Raw genomic sequence first — 26,240 nt, forward strand, 5'->3', positions numbered from 1 at the left:
TTCTACCAACCTTTTTATTTCCCTTTATAGCTCTATGCATCCCCCAGTGTCGTGACCTTTGACTTTGTGAAAGCAAAAATAGGCCTTTGTATTTCTACAATAATTTTTCTCTGCCTTCTACATTGGGTACTCGATGTCACACTTTGTATTGCTTTTTTAAACTATATAAGGACAACCTTCCTAGACGTGTTCAATGGTGTCCATCAGCAAGGTGATATTTTTAGGTTTTTTTGAAACCAATTCTTCTTTGAGCCACTCATCATAAGTGGCATTTTTTAGTCATTGATTCTAAAGTTGTTACAAAGTCCACCTTCCGGATGATGAGGCATGTCTTATTGGACTTATACACATAGTCTCTCAACATTTGCCCAAATTTTGACGGATCTAATATAAGGGAGAAATTCTACTATGGTCCTGGTCCATTGGACCTTAATAATAGAAACGTGACAATTGTGCATTTTGTTTCCTTACATCAATCATCTCCCAATAAGGTAGCATGATTCTCTTTTTTCATTGGTTGGGTCCATTGCACCCGGTCCACTGTAGAAGTTCTCGATATAAGGTCCTACAAGTAGTAGCTAGTGGGAATGATGCCATAAACTTGGTACAAAATTCCTTCTTTATTTTTTATTAATAGATTTGACATTTAGTGTCTGAAACCACTACGATGTCGACTCTATTAAGGTCATCGATAAAATCCTGCATAAAGAGACTTCATTTGCCACCGTCGGCTCCTTATAATTCCTGATATGCACCGTCGGCTCGATATCTCATTTGTATTTGGACAAGCTTGCGGGTTTCAACTTCTTATCTCTCGACTAGTTAATGATCTGAGATGCAAATGGAAAATCTTGGCTAGTTAGCAATGTCTGGTTTATGGCCACTCCATACTTTTATAAAGTTACTGCTACTGCTTTATCCCACTAAGCCTCGAGATTTGACTGCATCTTTGATGCTAGTGAATCGTATAACAAATTAATGTCAAGTGCACCCTATCATAATAAGTAATATAGTACTGAAGTACGAGCATATATCGTGAAGACTATAAATTTGAGTATAATTCTAGTCAAATTCCATATCATCCAAGTAATTGAATAAGTAAATTTTGGTTTTTAAACTAATGAAACTAAAACCAATTAAAGTAACACAATAAGAATTGAAATGTATGTTTTGACAATGATTGATGGACACTAGGATTTTGGATCTCTTATCTAACTCATATGAATTCAATAGGAGAAGTAAAACACTTTGTTTAGATTGACTGGCAACAGACAGTAATTTTCCCAAAGAAAGTTGTAGGTTTGATCAAGACTTTCTACTTCTACTTACAAGAATATTTATAATATTACTTGGTTAGGCAATCAACCCTAATAAATAAGCTTTAAGGCATTAATCAACGTGAAAACCAAGGTTAAGTCATAACTTAAACCACAAAGCCACACTATCCTTGGTCCGAAATAGGATTAGTAAAACAATTTTACTTAATGAAAAGTTATTTCATTAACAATTGAGTTATCATCGAGAAGTTTTATCTGAGAAGTCCATTAGATCGTTGAAATATATATATGGGGTAAATGGCTATGTTGGATTTTTGAGTTTTATATTAGAATACTTATTGATGAAACCGATGAGCTATCTCTAACCCTTTTATGAAAAAGGGCATAACACCTCGAACTTCTTAAACCTAAATATGCTCCTCAACCACTAGACTAATATACAACTTATGCTATTTATCAACAATTAATGAATATATAATCATATTTACAACTTAAATATATGAAATGTCATTTAATACTATTTTTTTCTATATTATGCTTTGATAATTATTATACAAAAATTATTTTATTTTTTTAATATTAATAAAGTTTTTAAACTTTATATATTTATATAAAATAAAATTTAAAAGTAATATAAATTATACAATTTAAGTTAAATTATAAAATATATATTATGCTATTTTATTATATTTTACACATGGTTTTGAGAATCGAACCGGACCGGCCGGTTCAACCTGGTTCGACCGGAACCGGTCATCCTTCCGGTTCGGAGGTGGTTCAGTTTTTAAATGCTTGAAACCCGGCCAGAACCGTCTAACCCGGTCGGGTTACATTTATACTCAATAAAAAAAATTTGCTTTTCCAGAGATTCGAACATAGAACCTTCGAATAGGAAATGATTACTTAACCACTAGACCACTTATTAAATTGTGTTTAATCTTAACAATATAGATATATATAATAATTATAAAAAGTAAATATTTAAAATATTTTTTATTTATATTTTTTATCAAAAAATTTTATATTTCTATAAATATTATATAAACATTATTTTATCATTTCAATACCCATAATATTTTATTAATATTTAAATATTTCATAAAATAAAATTTAAAACTCTAAAAAATTGTATAATAACTATTTTATTTTATTATACTTATATGTTATGTTAATAATAATACTAATTATTTAGTTTTAAAAAATATGTATTTATATTTTTTAGTCTTTTCATAAATTGAATTTTTATTATGTTTTTAATTCATGATTGGATTTATAAATTTAATATTGTTAATTCTATTTATATAATTTTATAAGTTTTTTTAATGGATAAAATATTATTTTTTACATAATTTTTTTAATACCGGTTGAACCTCTAACCCTTGACCCTTTGTCCTTTTCGGTTCTTTGACCGGTCCGATTTTGATAACCATGATTTTACATGTAAGTAATATTAATAATAATAAATATTTAATTTAAAATATATATATTTCATATTTTTAAATTGTTATGTGCATTAAATTGAATTATATTTTTAATTTGATATCTTTAAAATTTATTATTTGATATTAAAGAAATATTTTTATTAGTATATTTTTTATAGTAATTTTAATATTGTATTATTTTATTAAAAAATAAAATATTTTATTAGTTGAATGAGAATATTATATTATAAGGTTGAATGAGAATAAAAATATTGTATTTTACAAGATTTTGTGGATTACAGTTAAACCCGATTGAACGTTTAACCTTAATCATTTATTTTTTCCAATTCTATAACGGATCCCGTATTAACAACTATGAAACTAAGGTTCTGTTTTTTTACTGAAAAAAAACTGAACTGAAATGAATTCTACTGAAACTGAAATAATAATATAATCATTTAAAAATAGGAATAATTAAAATAAAAAACTTATAAAAACAAACAATAATGATTCTAATAATAATAATTAAACTAAAAAATAATTATAATTATAATAAGTAGCAATAAATTACCGAACTGAATTGAATGTTATTAAATTTATTTATACTAAAATTAAAATTAAGTAATAAACAATTAGCCAAATGATTTCTAAAAAAACTGAAATGTAAAACAATGATGTGTAAAATATGGGCTGAGAATGCCGACTGAGTCGAAGCCCAGCTGGGCGTCCGGAGAAAACCCTAGCGTTAACCACAACGCAAAAATCTCTCATATATACTCTTCGTCACTCATTTGCTCTGCCTTTTATTCATTACTGAAGAGAGAGCCTCAAAACCCTCTCTTCTGACGCCGCCTCTCTGTTTCTCTTTCATTTACCGGTCAGTATCTTCATTTCTCATTTCTGATTATTCTCTTTGTGTTTCGATTCATCTTTAGTTGAAATCGGTGTTGCTTTCATTGTGTTATAGCTTAATTTATAGTTGTCTTTGTTTTCAGATTCTTTACTAGCTGATTTGGTATCGTTTTTCTGTTAATAACATTCGTATTGATGTGAATCTGTAGAATTTGATTGTTTTGAATCTGTTCAATTACTTTCATATTGTTGTTTAAGCTTGCTATTGCCTTTAAACAGCTGAATTTTTCTATTGAAAACTTTGTTTAAGTTTATCTATTACGTTTACTGTGTTTTTTTTTATCAATCCAGTGATTTTCTTTACAACTTAGCTGTTATGTTTGGATGCTGATATGCTTGAATTGAAAGTACTGTTGTATTTGCTATTTTCATGAATTGACTTACTTAAATCGTTCAGTGCCTTCTTTATGCTGAACTTCATCTTGTTTATTAGAGGATGTGGAATCATCTCAGCTTATGGATCTTGTTATTATCATTTCTTTGCTATATTGTTATTAGTTTAAGATGAACTGTATATATATTAGTAATGAAGTTCTTCTTTCTTGTTTGATCTGGAAATAGTCATCGGATTTATCTCAAGTTAATTATTTGTTCTGATTCTACAAGCTTTTAGATTATCGTTTAATGATGTTTACTTTTTATTTGTTTGTCTGTGCAGCTTCTTACTATTGCAAGTGTTGGTGAATTATAAAAGCTAGTCAGGATGGTAAGCCCATTGTCTTTAATTATTCTGATAGTGTATTTTATATATGTGATTTTGATGCTTACAAGAAGAATTTTTTGTATTTGCAGGTGAAGTTTACAGCTGAAGAGCTTCGCCGTATTATGGACTATAAGCACAACATCCGTAATATGTCTGTTATTGCTCATGTCGATCATGGTATGTGCTCTTTTCTTGATACTAGTCTGCTTTGTTTTCTGTTTGTACTCTGCTGTAAGAGATACAATATTACTATACCTGTTATTTGTTTTAATAACAATTCTGACTTCATTTTCCTAGGGTGTAAATGTAATATTATTTGGTTTTCTCATGTCTCTATGTTCACCTTGCAGGGAAGTCAACACTCACAGACTCTCTTGTGGCTGCTGCTGGTATCATAGCACAAGAAGTTGCTGGTGATGTCCGAATGACTGATACTCGTGCTGATGAAGCAGAACGTGGTATCACGATTAAGTCTACTGGTATCTCACTTTACTATGAGATGACCGATGCATCCCTCAAGAGCTACAAAGGTGAAAGAAATGGGAATGAATATCTTATAAATCTTATTGATTCTCCTGGGCATGTTGACTTCTCATCTGAAGTTACCGCTGCTCTTCGTATTACTGATGGTGCTCTTGTGGTGGTGGACTGTATTGAGGGTGTCTGTGTCCAAACTGAAACTGTGCTTCGCCAGGCATTGGGTGAAAGGATCAAGCCTGTATTGACAGTTAACAAGATGGACAGGTGTTTTCTTGAGCTACAGGTTGATGGTGAGGAGGCATTTCAAACATTCTCGAGGGTCATTGAAAATGCTAATGTCATCATGGCAACATATGAAGATCCCCTTCTCGGTGATTGCCAAGTATACCCAGAGAAAGGAACTGTTGCTTTCTCAGCAGGTTTGCATGGATGGGCTTTCACTTTGACAAATTTCGCCAAGATGTATGCTTCAAAGTTTGGAGTGGACGAGGCAAAGATGATGGAAAGGCTATGGGGTGAGAACTTCTTCGATCCTGCCACCAAGAAGTGGACCACCAAGAACACTGGAACCGCTACCTGCAAGCGTGGGTTTGTGCAGTTCTGTTATGAGCCTATCAAGCAGATCATTAACACTTGCATGAATGATCAAAAGGATAAGTTGTGGCCCATGTTACAAAAGCTGGGTATTTCCATCAAGTCTGAGGAGAAGGAGTTGATGGGAAAGCCTTTGATGAAGCGTGTGATGCAGACCTGGCTCCCTGCTAGCAGTGCTCTATTGGAAATGATGATATTCCACCTTCCATCCCCTGCCACGGCCCAGAGGTATCGTGTTGAGAACTTGTACGAGGGTCCCCTTGATGATATGTATGCAAATGCTATCAGGAACTGTGATCCTGATGGCCCTCTCATGCTTTATGTGTCAAAGATGATTCCGGCTTCAGACAAGGGTAGATTCTTTGCTTTCGGTCGTGTGTTTGCAGGAAAGGTATCCACTGGTTTGAAGGTGAGGATCATGGGTCCAAACTTTGTACCTGGTGAGAAGAAAGACTTGTACGTGAAGAGTGTTCAAAGAACTGTTATTTGGATGGGAAAGAAGCAGGAAACGGTTGAGGATGTTCCATGTGGAAACACAGTTGCCCTTGTTGGTTTGGATCAATATATCACCAAAAATGCAACATTGACCAATGAGAAGGAAGTTGATGCCCATCCAATTCGAGCTATGAAGTTCTCTGTCTCTCCAGTCGTGCGTGTTGCTGTTCAATGCAAAGTGGCATCTGATCTCCCGAAGCTTGTTGAAGGTCTAAAGCGTTTGGCCAAGTCAGATCCTATGGTTGTGTGTTCCATTGAAGAGTCTGGTGAACACATCATTGCTGGTGCAGGAGAGCTGCATCTTGAGATCTGTTTGAAGGATTTGCAGGATGATTTCATGGGTGGAGCTGAGATCATCAAATCAGACCCTGTTGTGTCATTCCGTGAGACTGTCCTTGAGAAGTCTTGCCGTATAGTGATGGCAAAGTCCCCCAACAAGCACAACAGACTGTACATGGAGGCACGTCCTTTGGAGGATGGGCTTGCAGAGGCTATTGATGATGGCCGTGTTGGCCCGAGGGATGATCCCAAAGCTCGTTCAAAGATCTTGTCCGAAGAATTCGGGTGGGACAAGGATCTAGCTAAGAAGATTTGGTGCTTTGGTCCTGAGACTACTGGCCCAAACATGGTTGTTGATATGTGTAAGGGAGTCCAGTACCTTAATGAAATTAAGGATTCCGTTGTTGCTGGTTTCCAATGGGCATCAAAGGAGGGTGCCTTAGCCGAAGAGAACATGAGGGGTATCTGCTTCGAAGTGTGTGATGTCGTTCTTCACACTGATGCTATTCACAGAGGAGGTGGTCAGGTTATTCCAACTGCTAGGAGGGTTATATATGCTTCGCAGCTAACAGCCAAGCCCAGGTTGCTCGAGCCAGTGTACATGGTTGAGATCCAAGCCCCGGAGCAGGCCCTTGGTGGTATTTACAGTGTCCTGAATCAGAAACGTGGTCACGTCTTCGAGGAAATGCAGAGGCCCGGTACCCCCTTGTACAACATCAAGGCCTATCTCCCTGTCGTAGAGTCTTTCGGTTTTTCAGGAACTTTAAGGCAGGCTACATCTGGACAAGCATTCCCACAATGTGTGTTTGATCACTGGGATATGATGTCTTCTGACCCATTAGAGGCAGGGTCACAAGCTGCTCAGCTCATAGTCGATATCCGTAAGAGGAAGGGATTGAAGGAGCAGATGACACCTCTCTCCGAGTTCGAAGACAAGCTGTAAGCAAATTGTTGAATGAAGAAGAGAGATAGAGATGAGTGTTTTTGCCGTGAATTCGTTTTTATGTTATAATTATTGTAATGTGGAGTAGTACTGTCTCGTTTCTGATTCGATGTTTTAGCTGATGCATTGTGAACAATTTCAACCAGTATTGGTTGATTATAATGCTCTTCAATTTTCATGTGTGTTCTTTTTTTTATATACATTTTGATCACTTTGCTAAATGGTTGATGAGAGCAGGCTTCTTTTTCTTACAATTCTATGTTTTTGAGGACCTAAAAGTCCCCTTACCGGCAGCAGGAGGATTCAAGGGGTATGTGTTTCCATGACCTGATATGAGCTCTGTTCTGTTCTGTTACTTGAATGTTTATGATTACTTGCTCGCATTTATAAAATAATACGCTTTTTAACTTAATTCAAATTAATTGGTTATTTTCAAAGTTGAAAGGGTTATTGGATTTGTATGCTATATTTTACTATTTAAAATGTCAGGGGTGGTTTAAGCAAACTTGGAAGAGTGTGATTGAGAGTGATATGTATTTATTGGGGATTGAGGAAAATATAACAGTGGATAGAACAGAATGGAGGGAGAATTTATGGCCGTGATTGAGAGCAGGCTTCTTTTTCTTACAATTTTATGTTTTTGAGGACCTAAAAGTCCAAGAGGATTCAAGGGGTATGTGTTTCCATGATCTGATATGAGCTCTATTCTGTTACTTGAATGTATTACTTGCTACGTTTTTTTAAATAATACACGTTTTAACTTATTCGGATTGGTTTTAACTTGATTCAAATCAATTGGTTATTTTCAAAGTTTAAAGGTTTATTAGATTTGTATGCTATATTTTACTATTTAAAATGTGTAGAACGATTGAAGAGTGGTAAAAAGATGCAATGGTGAGGGACATGAGAAGGTAAACAAATTTGGAAGAAGGTGATTGAGAGTGATGAGTTTATTGGGGATTGAGGAAAATATGACCGTAGATATGACAGAATGGAGGAAAAGAATTTATGTCGCTGACACGATTTGATTTCATGGTTTTGTATGACAGTTCATGTTAGCCGATTTCGAATTATTTCAGGACTAAGGTTTTGTTGCTATGATACAAATGTGTTTCAGTACCACTTGGAATTTCTCATTGAGATCTTATGATTTATCCTACTCAATAGCTAGCTCGATATGGTGTTTTTCTCTCACTTCAACTTCTGTTGCCGGTAATTGGTTGTGGAGTTTTAAATGATCAGTTGTTTTTTATATTAAATTTTTTTTGGTAATAATAAGTTGAAGGATATTTTTGTCTAATTACTTTGTTAATCCGGGTATTTTATTTCAATATTTTTGTAGGTAATTAATACTTCAAGTTGCTATTTGTAGTAGAAAATGGTGCCGATGAGAGAAGACTGAGTTTTTTTGTTTGCTAACATTGAAAACAAGTAGTTACACTGGCACAAAAGATGTCGGTGCTATACATTTGGGTTGAGGAGAGGGTGTGCCAGAGGTCTCTTCGAACATATTGAAAATTCAAATTTGTTTGAAAACGAAGTTTGAAACTTCTTCTTTTAAGACAAACGTTGAAAGAAAATTATGAAAATAAGGACGGGTAGACTGACCTTGTAGTAGACAACAACTCGACCCCTTGGTGCCATCAGATATAGGAACCATGCTCACATTATCTTTATAGAGCTGAAACCATCTCAAAAAGTACCTTATAGATATCTCCGGATGAAATAAAGAAGCAAATGTTTTAAATAAGGTTTTTTAAGGCTTTATTTATAGCTGTCGCTGAGGATACTAATGTTGTCTTATTTATTATCCTTGATTAACAAAGGCGACAATTTTATTACAGTCGAGATATTTGGAGCCACTAGGTAGGGTCTAAATGGCTGATATTGTACCCTCAACTAGTAATGATTGTGTCATGTTGATTGTTTTAATCTAATAAAATTATAAATTATTATAAGTGTCGTATGATAGCTTTATAATAATATTCATGAGTGACAGTTAATTATTCTAAATGTTTCTAGTCATTTATTATTGTCTTAATAATAAATTAAGATTAATGTGATAGGTAATTGATGATCATGAGATGATCATGGTGTATGGAGATATAGAATAAATTACGGATTTATGTTGGAGAATATAGTTTTGTACTGACCCATTATAAGATCACTACATGGGTTAGTGTTATAAGTGATCTCAGTTATAGTAGTGTGATTGAATCCTTAGACTTTGGGTCGCTATATATAGGTTCCCGCATGAAGAGCAATATGTTTTGGCACAATCAAATATTATCTTTGACCAGACAACTATAAAGGCTGTGATTAGCCTAGTACGATTCTTGTAGAGGAAGACGAGTAAAAGAAATAAGATCCATTTCATATTCCCTGGTAGCTTTAAGAATCATTCCGCCAATCTGAATTCCACTATTGGATTTTATGAGATTTGTCCCTCTCAATATAAGAACGATATCATTAAATAAGTGTGACTGAAAAATGCATGATCCTGCTTAAATAAATTGATAAGGATGATTTGTTTTATAGTGTCTACTTGGAGATTGAGAAACTATATGGTTAAAATAAGTGTCATAAGAATCATGCTTTATGTTCAATTTAGATATCCAGAGACAAAATGATTATGGCATAAACTATGAATAGGTTACTTTGGATCTATTTCCATATAAATTAGGTAGTCATAATGCATTGTTAAAGAGCGTTTATGATTTGTAGAATAAAATTGTATCTATCTTACTATTAACTTTATAAGAACTACAAGGTTATATACAAAGAACGAACTAACATGTATTAAAAAAAGTTTAGGATCTTTATGTATGGATAGTGATCAAATACGATGAATACTATTTTGATTAAGAATCCAAATAAAAATAACCCGCAATGAAATAAAATATGAAATATTTTATTTAATGATTATTAATTTCGGATTGGGATTCTAATTAGATTAGCGAAATAATAACAATATTAAATATTAATGTATTATTTTTTTTTTGAAAGAGAAATTCATTAATGCTGAGAGTCATTACAGAAATTCAGAACAGAAAGCGAAACAAAACTCGGAACAACATCATAATAAAAAGGGCTAACATGTTGGGCGACCGCTCTTGCCAAGACATGAGCTAAACCATTTGCTAGCCTTCGGATAAAAAGGATAGAGAAGCCGTTGTGAGTTGATAATAAGAGCCGGATCTGACCAATAAGATCCCCGAATTCAGATACATCAGGAAGGTTTGAATTGATGGCATGAACAACAACCTGTGAGTCAGATTCAAAGATTACTGCACTTTCTCCTCTACCACAGATCCACTTCATCGCTTGGAGGATAGCCCATGCTTCACCTTCGCGGGAGTCCAGCAAGCCGTCCGTAGTCCCAGTTTGAGCAGCCACAAAAGAACCATCAGGTCTTCGTAACACCGCGCTATTACTAGATTTTCCAAGGATAGTGAAAGTGTTGTAATCAGTGCAGCAAGAGAGGGAATGAGGGGGCGGACGGTGCCATTTATTCGCACACAGGGCCGAACACGACTCGGCACTTGAGAGATTCCATCGCCGCTGTGCGGCCTGCCAATCCAGCAGAGTTCTTCGGCCTCCGTCAACCACAATCGCTGGCGGACTGGTGGTCTGCTTCTAAAATTTATCATTTCTCGCGCGCCAACAGCACCAAAGCAGGACCATAAAGAGCTGCACATTCCAAGGATTATTTGACCTGCAGAAATCAAAAAAATAGGATGCAAAGTTTGCAGCATCAGTAGCTTTCAGTTCCAGATTTCCATAAAGACCCGCCTCCCACCATATCAGCTGTGCTTTTGGGCACAACCAGAAAAGGTGCCAAGCGCCTTCAATGTCCAGGCCACACATCACACACTCGTCAGGTATGTCAATCCCTCGTCTCCTTAATTTGACCCTAGTTGGAATACAATCCCGAACCAGCTTCCAACAAAAGTAGCGCACCTTATACGGTACAGCAGCAGACCATATCAGACGTCAATCCCCTTCGATTTGAAAACCCTGAGCAACCTCATCCTCTCTCATTGCGGTGCGATAGGCACTTTTAACTGTATAGAGATCAGATTTTGAGCCACCCCAAATTAATTCATCCTGACGCCCCTCCACTCTGACAGCAGTACGACAGATATTCGTAATGTCTGACTCAGTAAAGAGTTCCTCAAGCAACTCGACATCCCAGTCATATGAATTCGGAATGAATAAGTCACTAACCCTTAAATCTTCCAGACCATCCACCCTAGGGGAGGTGATCTTCTGGCTGTAATCATTTCTCAACCACTTATCTTTCCACACATTGATCGATTGGCCATTTCCTATCTTCCATCTACTTCCTTTATTAAGCAATAATTGAGAGCTCCAGATACTCCGCCAAATGAAGCTAGGACAATGTTCTAACCGGGCTTCAATAAACTTCCCATTTGGGTAATATTTGGCTTTGAAAACTTGACTGACAAGAGAATCTGGAGATGACTGAAGTCGCCACCCTTGTTTTTCCAATAAAGCTAAATTAAATATTAATGTATTATTATTTGTGCTTTATTTATTAATATAGGCTCTAGGATTCAAAATTATCATTCTAAAGATAGCATAAATGTATAAACCCTAAAACTTACATAGGTAATTCGAATAAGGGTTTCTCATTAACATTTGATAGTCTAGGATACTATTTACTATTATATTCGTCGGTTTCATTTGTATGAATACCGATAGAGAGTGTCTGTTTGTCAATCAGACAAAACTAGATCCAATCGTATCTCTGACGTACCGATTGGAGCCTGCACTTTAAATGGGGTTGATATTCATATTATTCCTTTCGATTTAATTAAACATATGGATCATGCGTTCAATTTTCGGTTATATAGTATTTGTTGCGCTAGTTTTATCTGACGAAACCTAGCACCAAAGACATTAAAGACATCATTACATTTTTCCACACACCGCTTACCATGTGTCCATGGTAAATGAATCGGCTTTTATGAAATGACTCTCTTTTTCCCCACTTGGAAAAGGGGTGGGGGGCAATGGGACATAAAAGGCCCAATACAGACCAAGCCCATAATAGGCATAGTTCCAAACATCTTATAAACTCGAATCCATCAATACTCACAAATCAGGTACGGATCGGGTCCAATGACATCTTAATCTTGGGTCAATTACATGAATATCATAATTAAGTATAAAATTACAACTAAGTCATATCACCAAACTTAATTCTTAATACGTCATTATTCTCTATATATTATGATTTTACATCATAATTTAAAAATTCTAGACTCGAATTCATAAATCCTAAACCCTATAAAATATATTATAGACTTCTAATTTATAAATTCTAATCTTTAAATATATTAAAAGTACTGATTTTAACTAGTTTGATATAATCCAAAATTATGACTTGACATAGTTGTAAATAGTTTCTAAAACATGAATTTCTGTGTAATTTTCCCTTTAATCTTTCCATTCCATCCCAACATCTATAAATACTTCCACATAGCTCCCAAGTAAGGGGTTCCAAACCGTGTCTCTCTCTCCCCCACTCTCTTTCTCTCTAAACTCTCTCTCTTACACATATTTTTAACTTGACTGTTAAAGTATATTCAGAAGACCACCTACAGCACAGGAAAACCCACCCATAAGGTTTTTGCTAAAGGTTATCGATACTTTACAATTTGGTAGCAAGATCTTCTATTTTGACCCATTTGGTGAAGTAATCGATTGCTATTACGAAGTATTTTTATTGACCGAATAGTAGGGGAATGGGCCCAATATATCGACTCCCTGTAAGGAAAATGACAGTGAAATAATACCTTTAAATTCCAATGATATTATACTTTTCCTAACTAATTTAACAAACATGAGGCTAATAATATATACAAATATAATTAATCGAAGAGTCAATGTGTAAAATTAAAAAATTGGAGATTTAATCAATCATTTTTTAAAAGCAGCTACTTCTATACATTGAAAATTAAATTATTGATTTGTATTAAATACATGTAAAATATATTAAAATATTTATCTATCTTTATTAATAATCTTTATTTTCTATGTCACATTAACTATTAAAATTGTTAATCATTGGCAAAAACCGGCGGGGAATATGCTGGCGTGTAATGTGGACGCCGACATTTTCAAGGAAAGCGGTTACTGTTCATTCGGTTTCTTACTTCGCAATTCGGATGGTCGATGTATTTTTGCGGCTCATGATCAACTTGAGGGAATGTTTGAACCAGTTATGGCCGAGGCTGTGGCAATTCAGGAAGTATTATCCTGGTTGAAGGCGGGGAACTACCGAGACGTGGACGTCCGATCAGATTTTCTATCGGTCGTTCAATCTATTAATGGATCCGTTTTTCAACTATCATACATAGGGGATGTGATTGCTGATTGTATTTTCTTATTACGAGACCTTGTTGATGTCTCTATTTCTTTTGTTGGACGTGCAGCGAATTCTGCAGCTCATCGTCTTGCTCGAGCTGTAGGTTCCGAGTCTGTCCGTGGAGTGTGGGATGACCCTCCTCCGTTCTTATTCGATGTAATTTCTGTTGATAATTTTTAATATAGCATTCTTTGATTAAAAAAAAAACTATTAAAATGGTTGAAAATTTAAAATGATAATATCATTAATATTAAACATAAAATATGGTAAATTATATCTATGGTCACTGAACTTTACCAATTTTAACATTGTGCCTATTGAACTTTTAATTTTTAACGATATGACCACTGAATTTTATACTTTTTAACACTGGTGGCAATTCAACTTTAACTAACTCCTCAAAATGACCGTTAACGATCTCAAAATGAAAATATTCAAGAATTAAAGTTGTTCAGAACAATATTTACCATGAAACCACATTTTTTATTTTCCAAAATGATATTTTTTTGAGCTTTCTCTCTCTAAAAATGCACTATCTCATAACCAAACACCTAAATAACTTCAAAACGAAATTTTTCAAGAATTAAAATTATTTAGAATATCATTAACTCTTTAAATTTTTTATTTTAAGACCATCAACGGTCATTTTAAGGCGTTGAGTGGTCACCGGTGTTAAAACAGTGTAAAGTTTAGTGGTCATAACGTTAAGAATTAAAATTCAATAGTCACAATGTTAAAATGGGTAAAGTTTAGTGGCCATGAATGTAATTTATCCAAATAAAATATGAAAAAATTAATTTGAAACTAAAACTGAAAAATAATATAATATGAAATAAGATTTTTTACCAAAACATGATAATTATTTTAAAATGAAAGGAGTGATTTTTTTTTTTTTTTAATCAGAAGTTGTTTCCAAATGTTGATTTCAGTGTGACATGTACAAGTTTAGCTGGGCAGAGTCAGGGAAGCGATCCAGCCTTCGACCCTCCAAATTGCCATTCAGCCATGAGAATTCTTCTGTAATTCTTCTTGAGGAATAAGAAAATGGGAGTGGAGCTTCCACCTTCCTCTACAAGTAACATGAATTTTCACATGCACTTTAATGAGCAAGTGAATTTGCTCATTTACTTTGAGATATATGTTTATTAACTTTAAGCCTCAGGATACTTTGAATCTCCACCTTAGAATTTTAATAAGTCTAAATCTAACGGTGAATGAATAAATTCTACATGCTCATTAAGGTGCATGTTATCAAAACTGAAAGACTAAATGCCTAAATCAAAACAAGGTCCACGCTCATTTTGATTTGAGGAAATTACATAGAAATATATGTTTGAATTTATTTATTTTTACAATTAACTATCCTTTATTTTTGTTTTTTATTAAATTATCAGAAAATCATGTTTTAATTATTATTTTATTAAACAGTTAATTTATTCTTTAAAAAGAAAATGATGGATCTATTATAAAAACTGCTTATTTGACATGGTTGAAATTTTGACAACCATAATACATTTGTAAATATTGAGTTTTTTTTTACGATTTTCATGTAACTGCCCTTTTGATTTAGGCGTATAGGAAAAAAAAAGCCCAATTAACTTTGTCTTTCAGCTATTAAGGCTTGAAAAGCCCAATTCTCTTTGAGCTTTTCAATCCACTTTTCATTTGAGTCCAATATATTGAATATCATAATTAAATACAAAATTACAACTAAACTATATCACTAAATGTAATTCTTAAAATATTATTATTATTATCATTTTATATTATAATTTAAAATTTCTATACTCCAATTAATAAATCATAAACCTAAAAAAATATATTTTTGATATCTAATTTATACATTTTAATTCTTAAAATATATTAAAAATCATGATTTTACTAGTTTGACATAATTTAAAATTATGATTTAATATAGTTGTAAATAGTTTTAAAAAAATGAATTTCTGTGTAATTTTCCCTTTTTCAATTTGGTGTTTATTGCTAGCTTGTAGTTATTAGAAAAAAGTTTGGGAAATATACATAGGAATTCACTTTTGAAAAACTATTTATAACTATATCAAATTATAATTTTAAATTATATCAAATTAATAAAATCATTATTTTCAAATATTGAAGTTTATAAATTAGAGGTCTAAAATATATCGTAAAAAGTTTAAGATTTATGAATTGGGGTTTAAACTTTTATATTAGGTGTAAAAGCATATTTTATTTGGTATATATAGAAAAAAAATAGGCTTAAAACATTATTTGGCCCATGACCTATTCAAAATTGTGTCATTTGACCCCTGACCTATTATTTGGTTACATTTGGCCCTTGACCTATCATATTTGGTGAAATTTCACCCAATTTGTATGAATATTTAACAGAATCGTTATCTCATTGATAAGTAATGATATTTTGACACTTAAAAACGTGATATTCCTTAAAGTTTTTTTTTACATTATGTGGAAATAATTAATTAGATTAAAAAAAGAAAAAAAAAACAAAAAACAAATCTTAAACTAAAATCTATTAAGTTCAAGTGTCAAAACATCGTTACTTATCAATAAGATAATGATTCGGTTAAGTTTGAATCTAAATTGGGTGAAAGTTCACCAATTTGGGATAGATCAGGGGCCAAATGTGACCAAATAATAGGTCAGGGGTCAAATGATAAAATTTTGGATAAATTAGTGGTCAAATAGTGCTTTAAGCCATAACATTAAAAATTAAATTTGATTTTGATGATATGATTTAGTTATAATTTTATAGTAAATTATAATATTCATGTAAAAAGCCCAAGAAAGTTTCATGTATTAATTAAAAAGTTCTATTTATTAATTAAAATTATCGGAGATAAATTTAAATTGGATTCAATTTATCTAAACTTTAGCTAAAACATGCAAAAAAAAATTCCCAGGCAGGTTTTGTATATAAACACAGTAGTTGAGTTGCTATTCAATTCTTTTCTACATCGAGCACCCAAACTTACTGTCCTGGCTCTACCACTGCACACCAAAGCCACATACCAAATATGATATGAGATTCTTGGATTGGGTTCTTTTTTCACCCTTTTAGGGTTCTCTACAACAGCGCAACCTTGTTCGTGTGATCTTAAGACTGCCGCTTTCTAGCATAACACGATTTGCAAAGACAATACAATTGTGACACGGTCAAAGAAAACGAGAACTAAACAAATTGGATACATGAAATTAAAAAAGACAACTAATTAGAGGTGCATTCCAATATCATTTACCGCAAATAATCACAAATTTGACAGAAATAAGAAGCATTCACTGCATTAAGCAAAATATGACCCAGAAAAGAAGTAACAAGTAAATCTTTTTTCAACACTGGTACATATTTCAACTATTACAACATTCACAAAATACCAAGTTGCAGGAGCGGAAAAGAGTGACTGTGGGACGAAAGATTGGAGGCGGGGAGGAAAAGGATGGGATGGGGGGAGAAAGTGAAAGATTTCAGCAAAAATTACACCTATGGCTTACGAGGTGGTGAACTGCTGCTGCTACTGTTGCTTGTGCTTCTTCCTCTCAAAGGCCTAAAAGGAAAAGAACGAACTGAAATCAACATTGTAACATTAGAATGAATCAGAAAAGCACAATGAAGCTATTATTTTGAGCACACACATCCGCGATATACAGAGACAAACCGATAGGCGCAACCCGTTTGATATGATATCATATAAAATCATGTGTAACATAATATGATATATCACATAACATGATTATGACACACTAACTCGTTTTGACACCCCTAGTATCAATCCCAAGCCTGTTGAGCTCTATTAGAATCCAAATTGCAAAAATAGCACATTTTTCTCTAATGGAGCAGTAAAAAAACAACTCAAACTAAAATAATGAGAAGCTGCTTTGAAGGATCTGATTCTGAACATCTACATAATTTATAGAGGCAACCCGCTTGACACGATTATTATTTTTGTTGCATTTGTATCATTTTATATAATCATGTGAAATAATTCGATCTGATTTAACTGAATATGGGACTTGGATATGCTCTTGCTCCAAGCGGATATACTGACAAAGGGGAAAGTCGAGCCTGAGGAAGCCAAGAGCTGGTGAGGTGGATCTTTGGGCATTCAAACAAGAGTTACTGCGGTGTTAAATCTCTAAACCTTGTACTGGTTATGAACCCTAGTACTGGTATATCCCCTATTTCTAGGGTAAGAAGTAATGGGTTAGAAAAGGCTAGAAGAAGTAAAGGGAGGTTACGAGGAAAAGAAAAGGGCTCAATGGAGGCAAAAGGCCCTACTTATGTTTCGCAAGCCTTTGTCATTGTCAGTCAACTAAGTAGGGCCTCAGGCCCCTTGCGTTCGAATAGACATCCGATAGATAAGAGGGGTCGAAGACCTCCTCTTCCCCAAGCACCAGACCAGCTGGGTAAATCCTTCGAGAGTCCAGGTGGATGGCAAGTCCGCCCCTATATATATAAATCGCAATACGACTATGACATGAAAACCCGTTTTGACACCCATACACCTTAAATAAGTAAAACATTCATATATATAATTACCTTCTAGGACTCCGACTCCTTGATATCTTGCGGGTGACCTGTCACAAGCAAATAGACAATGGCAATCAATCATTAATAATATATGAGAAAGAAGCCCCTCTATATACACACAAATATTTATAAGAAAAAGAAATAAACCTTGCGTGGACTGGGAGATCCAGAAGAAGATGATGACCTCCCGCGTCTTGCAACAGGTGGACGGCCTCTGTCATACGACATCATGAACTAAGCGTATTAACAAAGGTTTGACACCACTAGACAATGTAAAAAGAAAATACTGCACTTATCCTACAACAATAAAGGACTTAAGTAACAGACTAATTTTCAAGCTCCGAAACTAAAGAAATTCGCCTCCATTTGGAACAATAAAGAAACAAAGGTCACAAGAGCATTCATTTCAAAAGTGTCACATGTTTACCAAGAACTAACACGTGAAGCAAAACTACTAATTTTTCAAAAGCCAAAAATTGATTCAATAAATTCGGGACTGTTAAAAGTACAAGATGATGACGCAGATACCAGAGCACAAATTCCTTTCCCTGATTTTTCAATGGACTAAGAATGTTTTATTTTCAAAAGAAAAAGAAAATAATAAATAAGAACTAGAATATAAAAATAAGGAACATAATTGTTAAGAGAATGATGCAATTTCGAGTGGAAGCAGGATGTTTCTGCTAGAGCTATAGGATTACCTCCTTCAAACACTCTTCTGCCCTCTTAATTCCTGAGGAATTTTTTCAATTTCATCTCCTTTGCTTAAACTCTATGAAGCACCGATACTTCTAAGAGGTCAATGTACGCGTATCAGATACTCCGAGGACGGGGATACGGCAGGGAAGCATCCCCTTTTTTTCTTATTCCTTTTTAATTAGGGGATACGCGGGGATAATTCGGGGATACTTTTAATAATTAATTAGTTAAATTGTAGGGGTTTTCTTAAAAAAACTTTAAAAATATAAGGATTATATAACAGATTAAATAAAGTAATATTAACCCACCACCCACTCACCGTTTGTGGAAACATACAGAGATATAAAAAAATTTAAAACCCACCCAAATTGTTCTTAGTTCTCTCTCGAACCCTAACTTCCATCTCCTGTAGGTTCTGTTCGCATAACTTGTTCTGTTCGAATATCTTGTGGTTTTATAATCACTTTATGAATGTGAATTGTGGTTTATATATTTATGTATCTTTTAAATTTTTCATTAGAATTGATATATATATATATTATTAATTATATATAAAATTTGCCGTATCCCCGCCGTTTCTATCAGCCCAAAATGTCTGGTCTTAATCCAATTGCAGCCATAATTTGTATCTTGCCATAACAATCTAGTGCTTTTACACTCTTAACAAAACGATACAATCCTATCTAAAGTATTCGACCCTCACAATTTGTTCAAGTTAGTAAAATACAACTGTGCACATAGATTTCCTTTTGAAGAAAAAGGATAGGGTCCATAGGGAAAAATATAATTTTCACCCATGCCCAAATATGAGAATTAAAATGCATAAACGCAAAGTAAGCAATCATTTAGAACCTTAATTATACAGCCAACAAATGCATTGAGAGTTACCTCCTAGGTGAAAATGATCTTGAGCGTGACCTAGCAGGCCGACGAATTGGAGAGCGACTCCGGCGACGAAGTGGAGATCTTCTTGGTGGACTGCGAGCCCGTCTAGGAGGTGTGCTGAAGTATAGGAGAAAAGAGTTAGAAACAAAGTTACTATTTACAATGCAACACAATTATCAATTATTATCAAAACATTTGGGAATACTGACTGTAATTTTAGACAACTATTCAGGGATCAACAAGCACAACCTCCAAAGCCAAGTTTTAACTCGGGCCTTCAGAATTGAGACAGTAGATTCTTCAAATACCAAGTAGAGAACAAAAAATGGTAAATAATGCAATTTTCCTTCATAGATGAAACCATTAGATTCAATCTTCAAATTATTCACTCGCTTGTGTCTACTGGAAGAATTCTAGATTCTTAAATTTCAAGTTCAAAATTTTAAAAATTATAAAAATCTCTAGTTCTCATACCATTTCCCAAAATTGTTTGACTAGACATCATATAGGGATTATTAAATGATATTCACTTTCTTTTCATCCATATCTTGAAAGAACAAATTATCTGCATATGACTGTCAAATACCTCAAACTCAATGTTCTCTGAGTTCTGCATGCAAGTAGACACACGATAACACAAAAGACAGAAAAATACAAAAAAAAAAAAAAAAAAAAGAGACATGCCATTTGCAGAAACGACCAAACTATGACCAGAAGAAATGAAATGGGCAGTTGTTGGCTTAAATTAAATTCTCTCGATTACCCCCCTTTTATCTCTTCCCTTATTTCTCATGCTTCTAAAATTGCCTTAGCTCATGTCCTGTTCTGCAAACTCTTGGATATATACCATAATTACATTACTGCTTGTGGGTTATGACCACAAAAAATGTGTCAAGAGGAGTTTCTGGTTTGGAACTTCATAATAACTAACTACAGTAATTACCGTCGCCTTGGAGGAGGTGAACGTCTGCGAATAGGACTACCACGCATCCTTCTAGGAGAACCCCTGCAAAAATGATAAATAATGAGGTCAACGTCAACATCTTTAAAAATTATTAACAACACTGAGTGAGAGTGTGGAGCAGGCAGCTTACCTTGCAGGGGATCTATATCTCCTAGGTGGAGATGGAGAGCGGCCTCTACCAGGGGATGCTGGTCTCCGCCTTGGAGGTGTATCCCCACGGCGATAAGGAGACTCATTTCGACGACGAACAGGCGAATCTGCACGTCGACGTGGAGGAGAATCTGGAAGACGTCTAGGAGATCCACCTCTTCGAGCAATAGGGGATCTCCTACGAGGTGAGGGTGGTGGAGGTTTCCGATGGGGAGGAGCTGATATAAGCAAAAATTGAATAACTAAGAGCAACCAGAGAATAAATGAAAAAACATGCCATATAATAAAACTAAGTAGGACATACATTCTCTTTGCCTTTTTGGTCCATCCTTCTCCGCATCTGCATTAGTAATGTCAGTTTTAGGTGCATCTTTCTTCGGAGCAGTAGGAACAGGCTTAGGTGGTGGCGAGACCTTCTGTCGTGGAGGTAATGTGAACCTTGCACGCACAACATTGCCATCAATTTGAGCCTGCAATCAAGGAAATAACGTCATACTCTAGAACGCCAGATATAATATAGCACCATAGAATCAAGTATCAACCAAACTGTTGTAGCACTGCAAAATTTACCCCATCCATGTAAAGTAGTGCCTTTTCAGCATCAGCCCGTGTCTTAAACTCAACATATCCATATCCTTTCGGAAGATTAACCTATGCAGATGAAATGTGTTGTCTCATAAGGAAGATATAACAAATACAAGTAATAACAATTCCATTTGACAACTTGTATGTACTTACAGTACGGTCCATTGCGAGCTCCACATGTACAACTTCACCAAAATTATCTAAGTAGGAGAAAAAGCAAAACAGTAAGCAGACATTAAAAAAGAAAATCAGCGAAGAATAAAAAATTTAAATTCATATACTATTATGATCAATGGATCACAAAAAGGACATGAAATGAAAACAAAGGTTCCCCTGAAATCTATAAGGTAGCATTCATGCATTTGATAAACTTGCAAGCAAAATATAAGTTCAATTCTTTTTTCCATTAAACGAAGCTTTATCAAAAACACATTAGCAGTAATTGAGCTATACAGGGTTCACATATTGAACCTACTGATATAGGTAACAAGCACTAAAGACTGTAGAGGATTCTGCATTGACCCACAAAGGACAGTAACACCTCGCCCAACAACATGCAAAGGAACTTAATGAAACCAATAGATGCTTTCATAATAGAACTCCTCTTTAAATGCATTCAATACATCAATTTGTTAATATAATGCTATTTATAATAGTTTGAAATTGCTAAATTCAGAATAATTAAGAGTACATACAAGGGTATTTTAGGAACAAATAATAACATTTATTGTTTTCTCAAAATGTGTACTACAATTTGTGCCTATATTCGTGGGTGGGACAGAGGGAGTAACAAACATATGGGTTTAAAAAGCAAGAAGGACAATTTTAAGAAAACAAACTATATAAACTTGTAGGAAGTCACTACATAAAAAGAGGAAGTTTCAAAACTTACTGAATATTTCTTTTAAATGGCCCTCGTTCACATTTCTACTGAGTGAGTCAACATGAAGAACAAGAGATTCGCGAATGGGAGAAGCCTTCCTGAAATCCATGGTAAGCATACACAACACAATTAATAGAAATAAAATCACAATTGGAACCTAGAGATGGTTTCAAAATTTTGATCTTGGCACTTTCCTATGACATAAAGTTGAAATTGTTATATGCAGATTTCTTGTTCTATCATGCTATTAATATCCTGTTAACTCTCAGGTTGCATTCACAATCCATAAGCAACTTAAACACTGAAGAAACGCAAAAATAATGTACAAGAAATTTTTACAGAAGAGATTTAAGTAAAGCAAAAAAGCTGGTTGCTATTACTCACATAATTATATTCATCGTAAAAGTACATAAAAGTGCAATCAGATGTTTTAAAACTAAAACTTCAACTTTCCTAGCAAAAAAATTCTTTATTTATGCTACAGTAAGAGAAAGGATCATAAACAGTGACCATTCATTCTAATGTCATCTGTTCAACTACTTTCAGTTTGCTTTTATAATCTGTGAATCATGAACTATGTGAGCAAAAGTAATTAGAACTTAATTTTACCTTGGAGGTGGAGAAACTTTTCTGGTTTGGGGAGGTGGAGAACGACCTCGTCGAACCGCTTCCGCAGCAGGGCTATGCAGAAAAAATCATATGTTCACAAACAAACAATAAGAAGGAACAGCCGCCATATGTACAAAAATGCTGGATGAAGCTTGCAGCATGAAAGAGACAAAAACATACAAATATTTCAATTACTCTACATTGAATACTTCTATTAGAATTCCAGTGCTATAAATTAATGAAAGGCTAAATTATCTGTAAGACCTATGATATAACCCAAGAATTACAGAATACATTCATTTTGTACCACTACCATAGTTGTTAATGGCGATGCCATGGCACATCTTAGGTGCATGGCGCACAAGGCCCTAGGCCTAGTGCCACAGTACCTCCCATGGCAGGCGCTAAGTGCACCTAGACATGTTGATAAAAGGGGCATCATGGCGTGCCCATGTGGAAAGATGGTTTTGAAAGAGTTAAATATAGGTTTAATATTCACCATTAGATTAGACACACATCTAGTGTCTAAAATAATAATAATAAAAAGTAACTTCTATCTACCTCAGAATTTTTAAGAGAGATACACAAGTGTAATGTTACAAAATTACAATATAATGGAAAAGGCACTAACACATAGCAGAGGGGGGAAAAAACATAGACCACGCTTTGAGCAATGAATTTGAGACTTTTGATGAGAATTAGCTATTAGTCAACTTAGGATTTAAAATTGACTTGAACATTTGAACTTAAGATTTAAAATATGGGGTTTATTGCATGTTAGAAATTATTTATGATTAAGAATATTGTCATGGTTTAGTATTTTATTGCATTTGATTTTAGAATTTATTGTTCCTTGTACTTTAAATATGGGAGTATGCACGAATGTACGTACTAGTGTTGGGAAGACTGAAGAGTTTCCTATTACGATTGGAGTGCATCAAGGTTCCGCACTAAGCCCATTTCTTTTTGCCATCGTTATGGATGAACTAACAAGTTCACTTCAAGATGGTATACCATGGTGCATGCTGTTTGCAGATGATATTGTGTTGGTTGATGTGACGAAAGAAGGAGTGGAGATGAAGTTGGAACTATGGAGGCAAACTCTAGAATCTAGAGGCTTTAAGTTGAGTCGAAGTAAGACAGAATATTTGGAGTGTAAGTTTAGCGGCCGTAGGAGTAGGGAGGCAGGGACAATCACCCTAGATGGGAGAGTTGTTCAGGCCTCGGATTGCTTCCGGTATTTAGGATCTATTATCCAAACGGATGGAGAAGTAGATGGAGATGTTGCTCATAGGATTAAAGCTGGTTGGTCGAAGTGGAAGAGTGCTACGGGTTTCCTTTGTGATCCCGGCATGCCTAATAGATTGAAGGGAAAATTCTACCGGACGGCAATTAGACCAGCATTGTTATATGGTACGGAGTGTTGGGCAGTGAAACACTGCCACATCCATAAGATGTCGGTGGCGGAGATGCGTATGTTGAGATGGATGTGTGGTCACACGAGAAAGGACCGGGTGCGTAATGAAATAATTAGGACAAAAGTAGGGGTCACATCTACAACAACAACAACAACAACAACAAAGCCTTAGTCCCGAAATGATTCGGGGTCGGCTAACATGAACCATCATATAAAACCGTGAAACATCTATTGAGAATAAAATGAGAGAAAACCGACTAAGGTGGTTTGGCCATGTGAGACGTAGAGCGCTTGATGCGCCGGTTAGGAGAACCGAAGAGTGGCAAAGGGATGTAGTGGTGAGGGGTAGGGGAAGACCTAAGCAAACTTGGAGGAGGGTGATCGAGAGTGATATGAGTTTATTGGGAATTGAGGAAAATATGGTAGTGGATAGGACGGAGTGGAGGGAGCGAATCTGTGTCACTGACACGACTTGATTTTCACGGTTTTATATGATGGTTCATGTTAGCCGACCCCGAATCATTTCGGGACTAAGGCTTTGTTGTTGTTGTTGTATATCTTTACAAATTTTATTATTTCAGTGCGCCTTGTGTAACTAAGGCGTGCACACTCCTAGAGCTTTAGTGCGCATAGGATAGGCCTTTAATAACTATGACCACTACATACAGCAAGTCTGATAACTTTCAAATTAAAAATAATCATAGTAACAAAAATAACTTCAAAACCTTGGAATGAATTTCATATTTGATGTTACACATCCAATGAAGTATGAAAAGAAAAGATCTCCACCTAATAATGATACAAATGCAGCTGAAATGAAGGTGCAACTTCTCCTTCCAAGGGTCTGTTTACATTTCCATTTTTCCATGCTTTATTTAACAATGCAACAATATATCCAAACAAAAATTAAACTCCAGGAAGTGTATCATTTCAAGTAGCCAAGTATACTATTATTCAGTGAACTCTTTTCACATACCAAAGATAATCACTTCTTTTCTAGTGACAAGGCAGACCTTCAGAAAAGAAAAACTGAAAAACTAAAGCTCCACAAAAGAATTGGTTGGTAAAATAATTCCAGCATAATGAAGAACTCATCTCTGGCCCACTGAGAAAACGTCATATAGAGATACTACAATTTCCAACCCTGTTCATATTAAATTAAAAAAAAATCCAACCCTACACTTCTTCACATTTTCACTGTCCAATAAGTAACAAAGAAAAACTGTAGGACAGTACCTCTTTTTCTGAGGACGAGGGCTGCGGCTGCGAGAGCTGCGAGAAGTAGAAGACGAGGAAGAGAACGATCTGGAGCGGGACCTGGACCTGGATGATAAGGACCGAGAACGAGAGCTAGACCGAGAATCCGAACCGGATAATGAGCGTGAGCGTGACTTGGATCGGGAGGAAGATCCAGAACCAGGCGCAGGTGAGCGGCGGCCTCTCTTCGGCTTCGCCATTGTTGTGAAGCAGGAAAGCAGGAATGAAACCCTAGAAAAACCCCACGAAAAGAGCCTGTGCTGGATTTTACTTTTATCTTTTCTGTTAACGGACCGCGATAGAATAGTTGATCCGGGTAATATGGAAATTACGGGTCGGGTATAGATTTTCCGACAGGGTTATGCATTATTATTCGATTAAAACCACTTTTAACCGAAACGAATCGGTTCAATTAGGCTTTCATTTGGTTTTTCATTAGATATCTTTTTAAATGGATCTTCTCTCAATTAAAATTTTGTGCATATAATATAATTCGAACTCGAAATCTAGTTGAATTTTTTAACCACTCAAACCAATTTTAATTGATCTTCTATCATTTAATTCATGATTGGTATATAGATTTAGATCTATTTCATTCCGTGATTCGGGATATGAAGAGGGCCCATTCGGGCAGGTGGGCTTTGGGCCCAAGCAACCTCTATAAAAACACACCTCACATTGAAGGAAGGGAGAGGTAATCACTAAAAACCATTTTGACATCTTACTTTGAATAGTTTCTTGGACCTCTGACTGTCTTGCTCGTCG

At 34.9% G+C, this 26,240-nt stretch overlaps 2 protein-coding genes across 2 annotated transcripts; one reads left to right on the forward strand and one right to left on the reverse strand.

Moving 5' to 3' along the window:
- The first annotated feature begins 3,431 nt into the window (after positions 1-3,431).
- LOC136221742 (elongation factor 2) lies at positions 3,432-7,282 on the forward strand. Its single transcript, XM_066009181.1, has 4 exons — positions 3,432-3,575; positions 4,269-4,316; positions 4,403-4,490; positions 4,664-7,282. The coding sequence occupies exons 2-4, from the start codon at positions 4,314-4,316 to the stop codon at positions 7,102-7,104; spliced, it is 2,532 nt and encodes an 843-aa protein (XP_065865253.1). The 5' UTR covers positions 3,432-3,575; positions 4,269-4,313; the 3' UTR covers positions 7,105-7,282.
- Positions 7,283-16,660: 9,378 nt separating this feature from the next.
- Positions 16,661-25,750, reverse strand: LOC136221751 (serine/arginine-rich splicing factor SR45). The gene is made up of 12 exons (XM_066009190.1): positions 25,455-25,750; positions 22,802-22,873; positions 22,202-22,290; positions 21,463-21,509; positions 21,295-21,375; positions 21,029-21,194; positions 20,705-20,942; positions 20,554-20,616; positions 19,614-19,727; positions 18,174-18,240; positions 18,036-18,073; positions 16,661-17,043 (listed from the first exon to the last, which is right to left on the reverse strand). The coding sequence occupies exons 1-12, from the start codon at positions 25,673-25,675 to the stop codon at positions 16,980-16,982; spliced, it is 1,260 nt and encodes a 419-aa protein (XP_065865262.1). The 5' UTR covers positions 25,676-25,750; the 3' UTR covers positions 16,661-16,979.
- Positions 25,751-26,240: the final 490 nt, after the last annotated feature.

This window comes from Euphorbia lathyris, chromosome 1, assembly GCF_963576675.1.
Source record: "Euphorbia lathyris chromosome 1, ddEupLath1.1, whole genome shotgun sequence".
Lineage (NCBI taxonomy): Eukaryota > Viridiplantae > Streptophyta > Magnoliopsida > Malpighiales > Euphorbiaceae > Euphorbia > Euphorbia lathyris.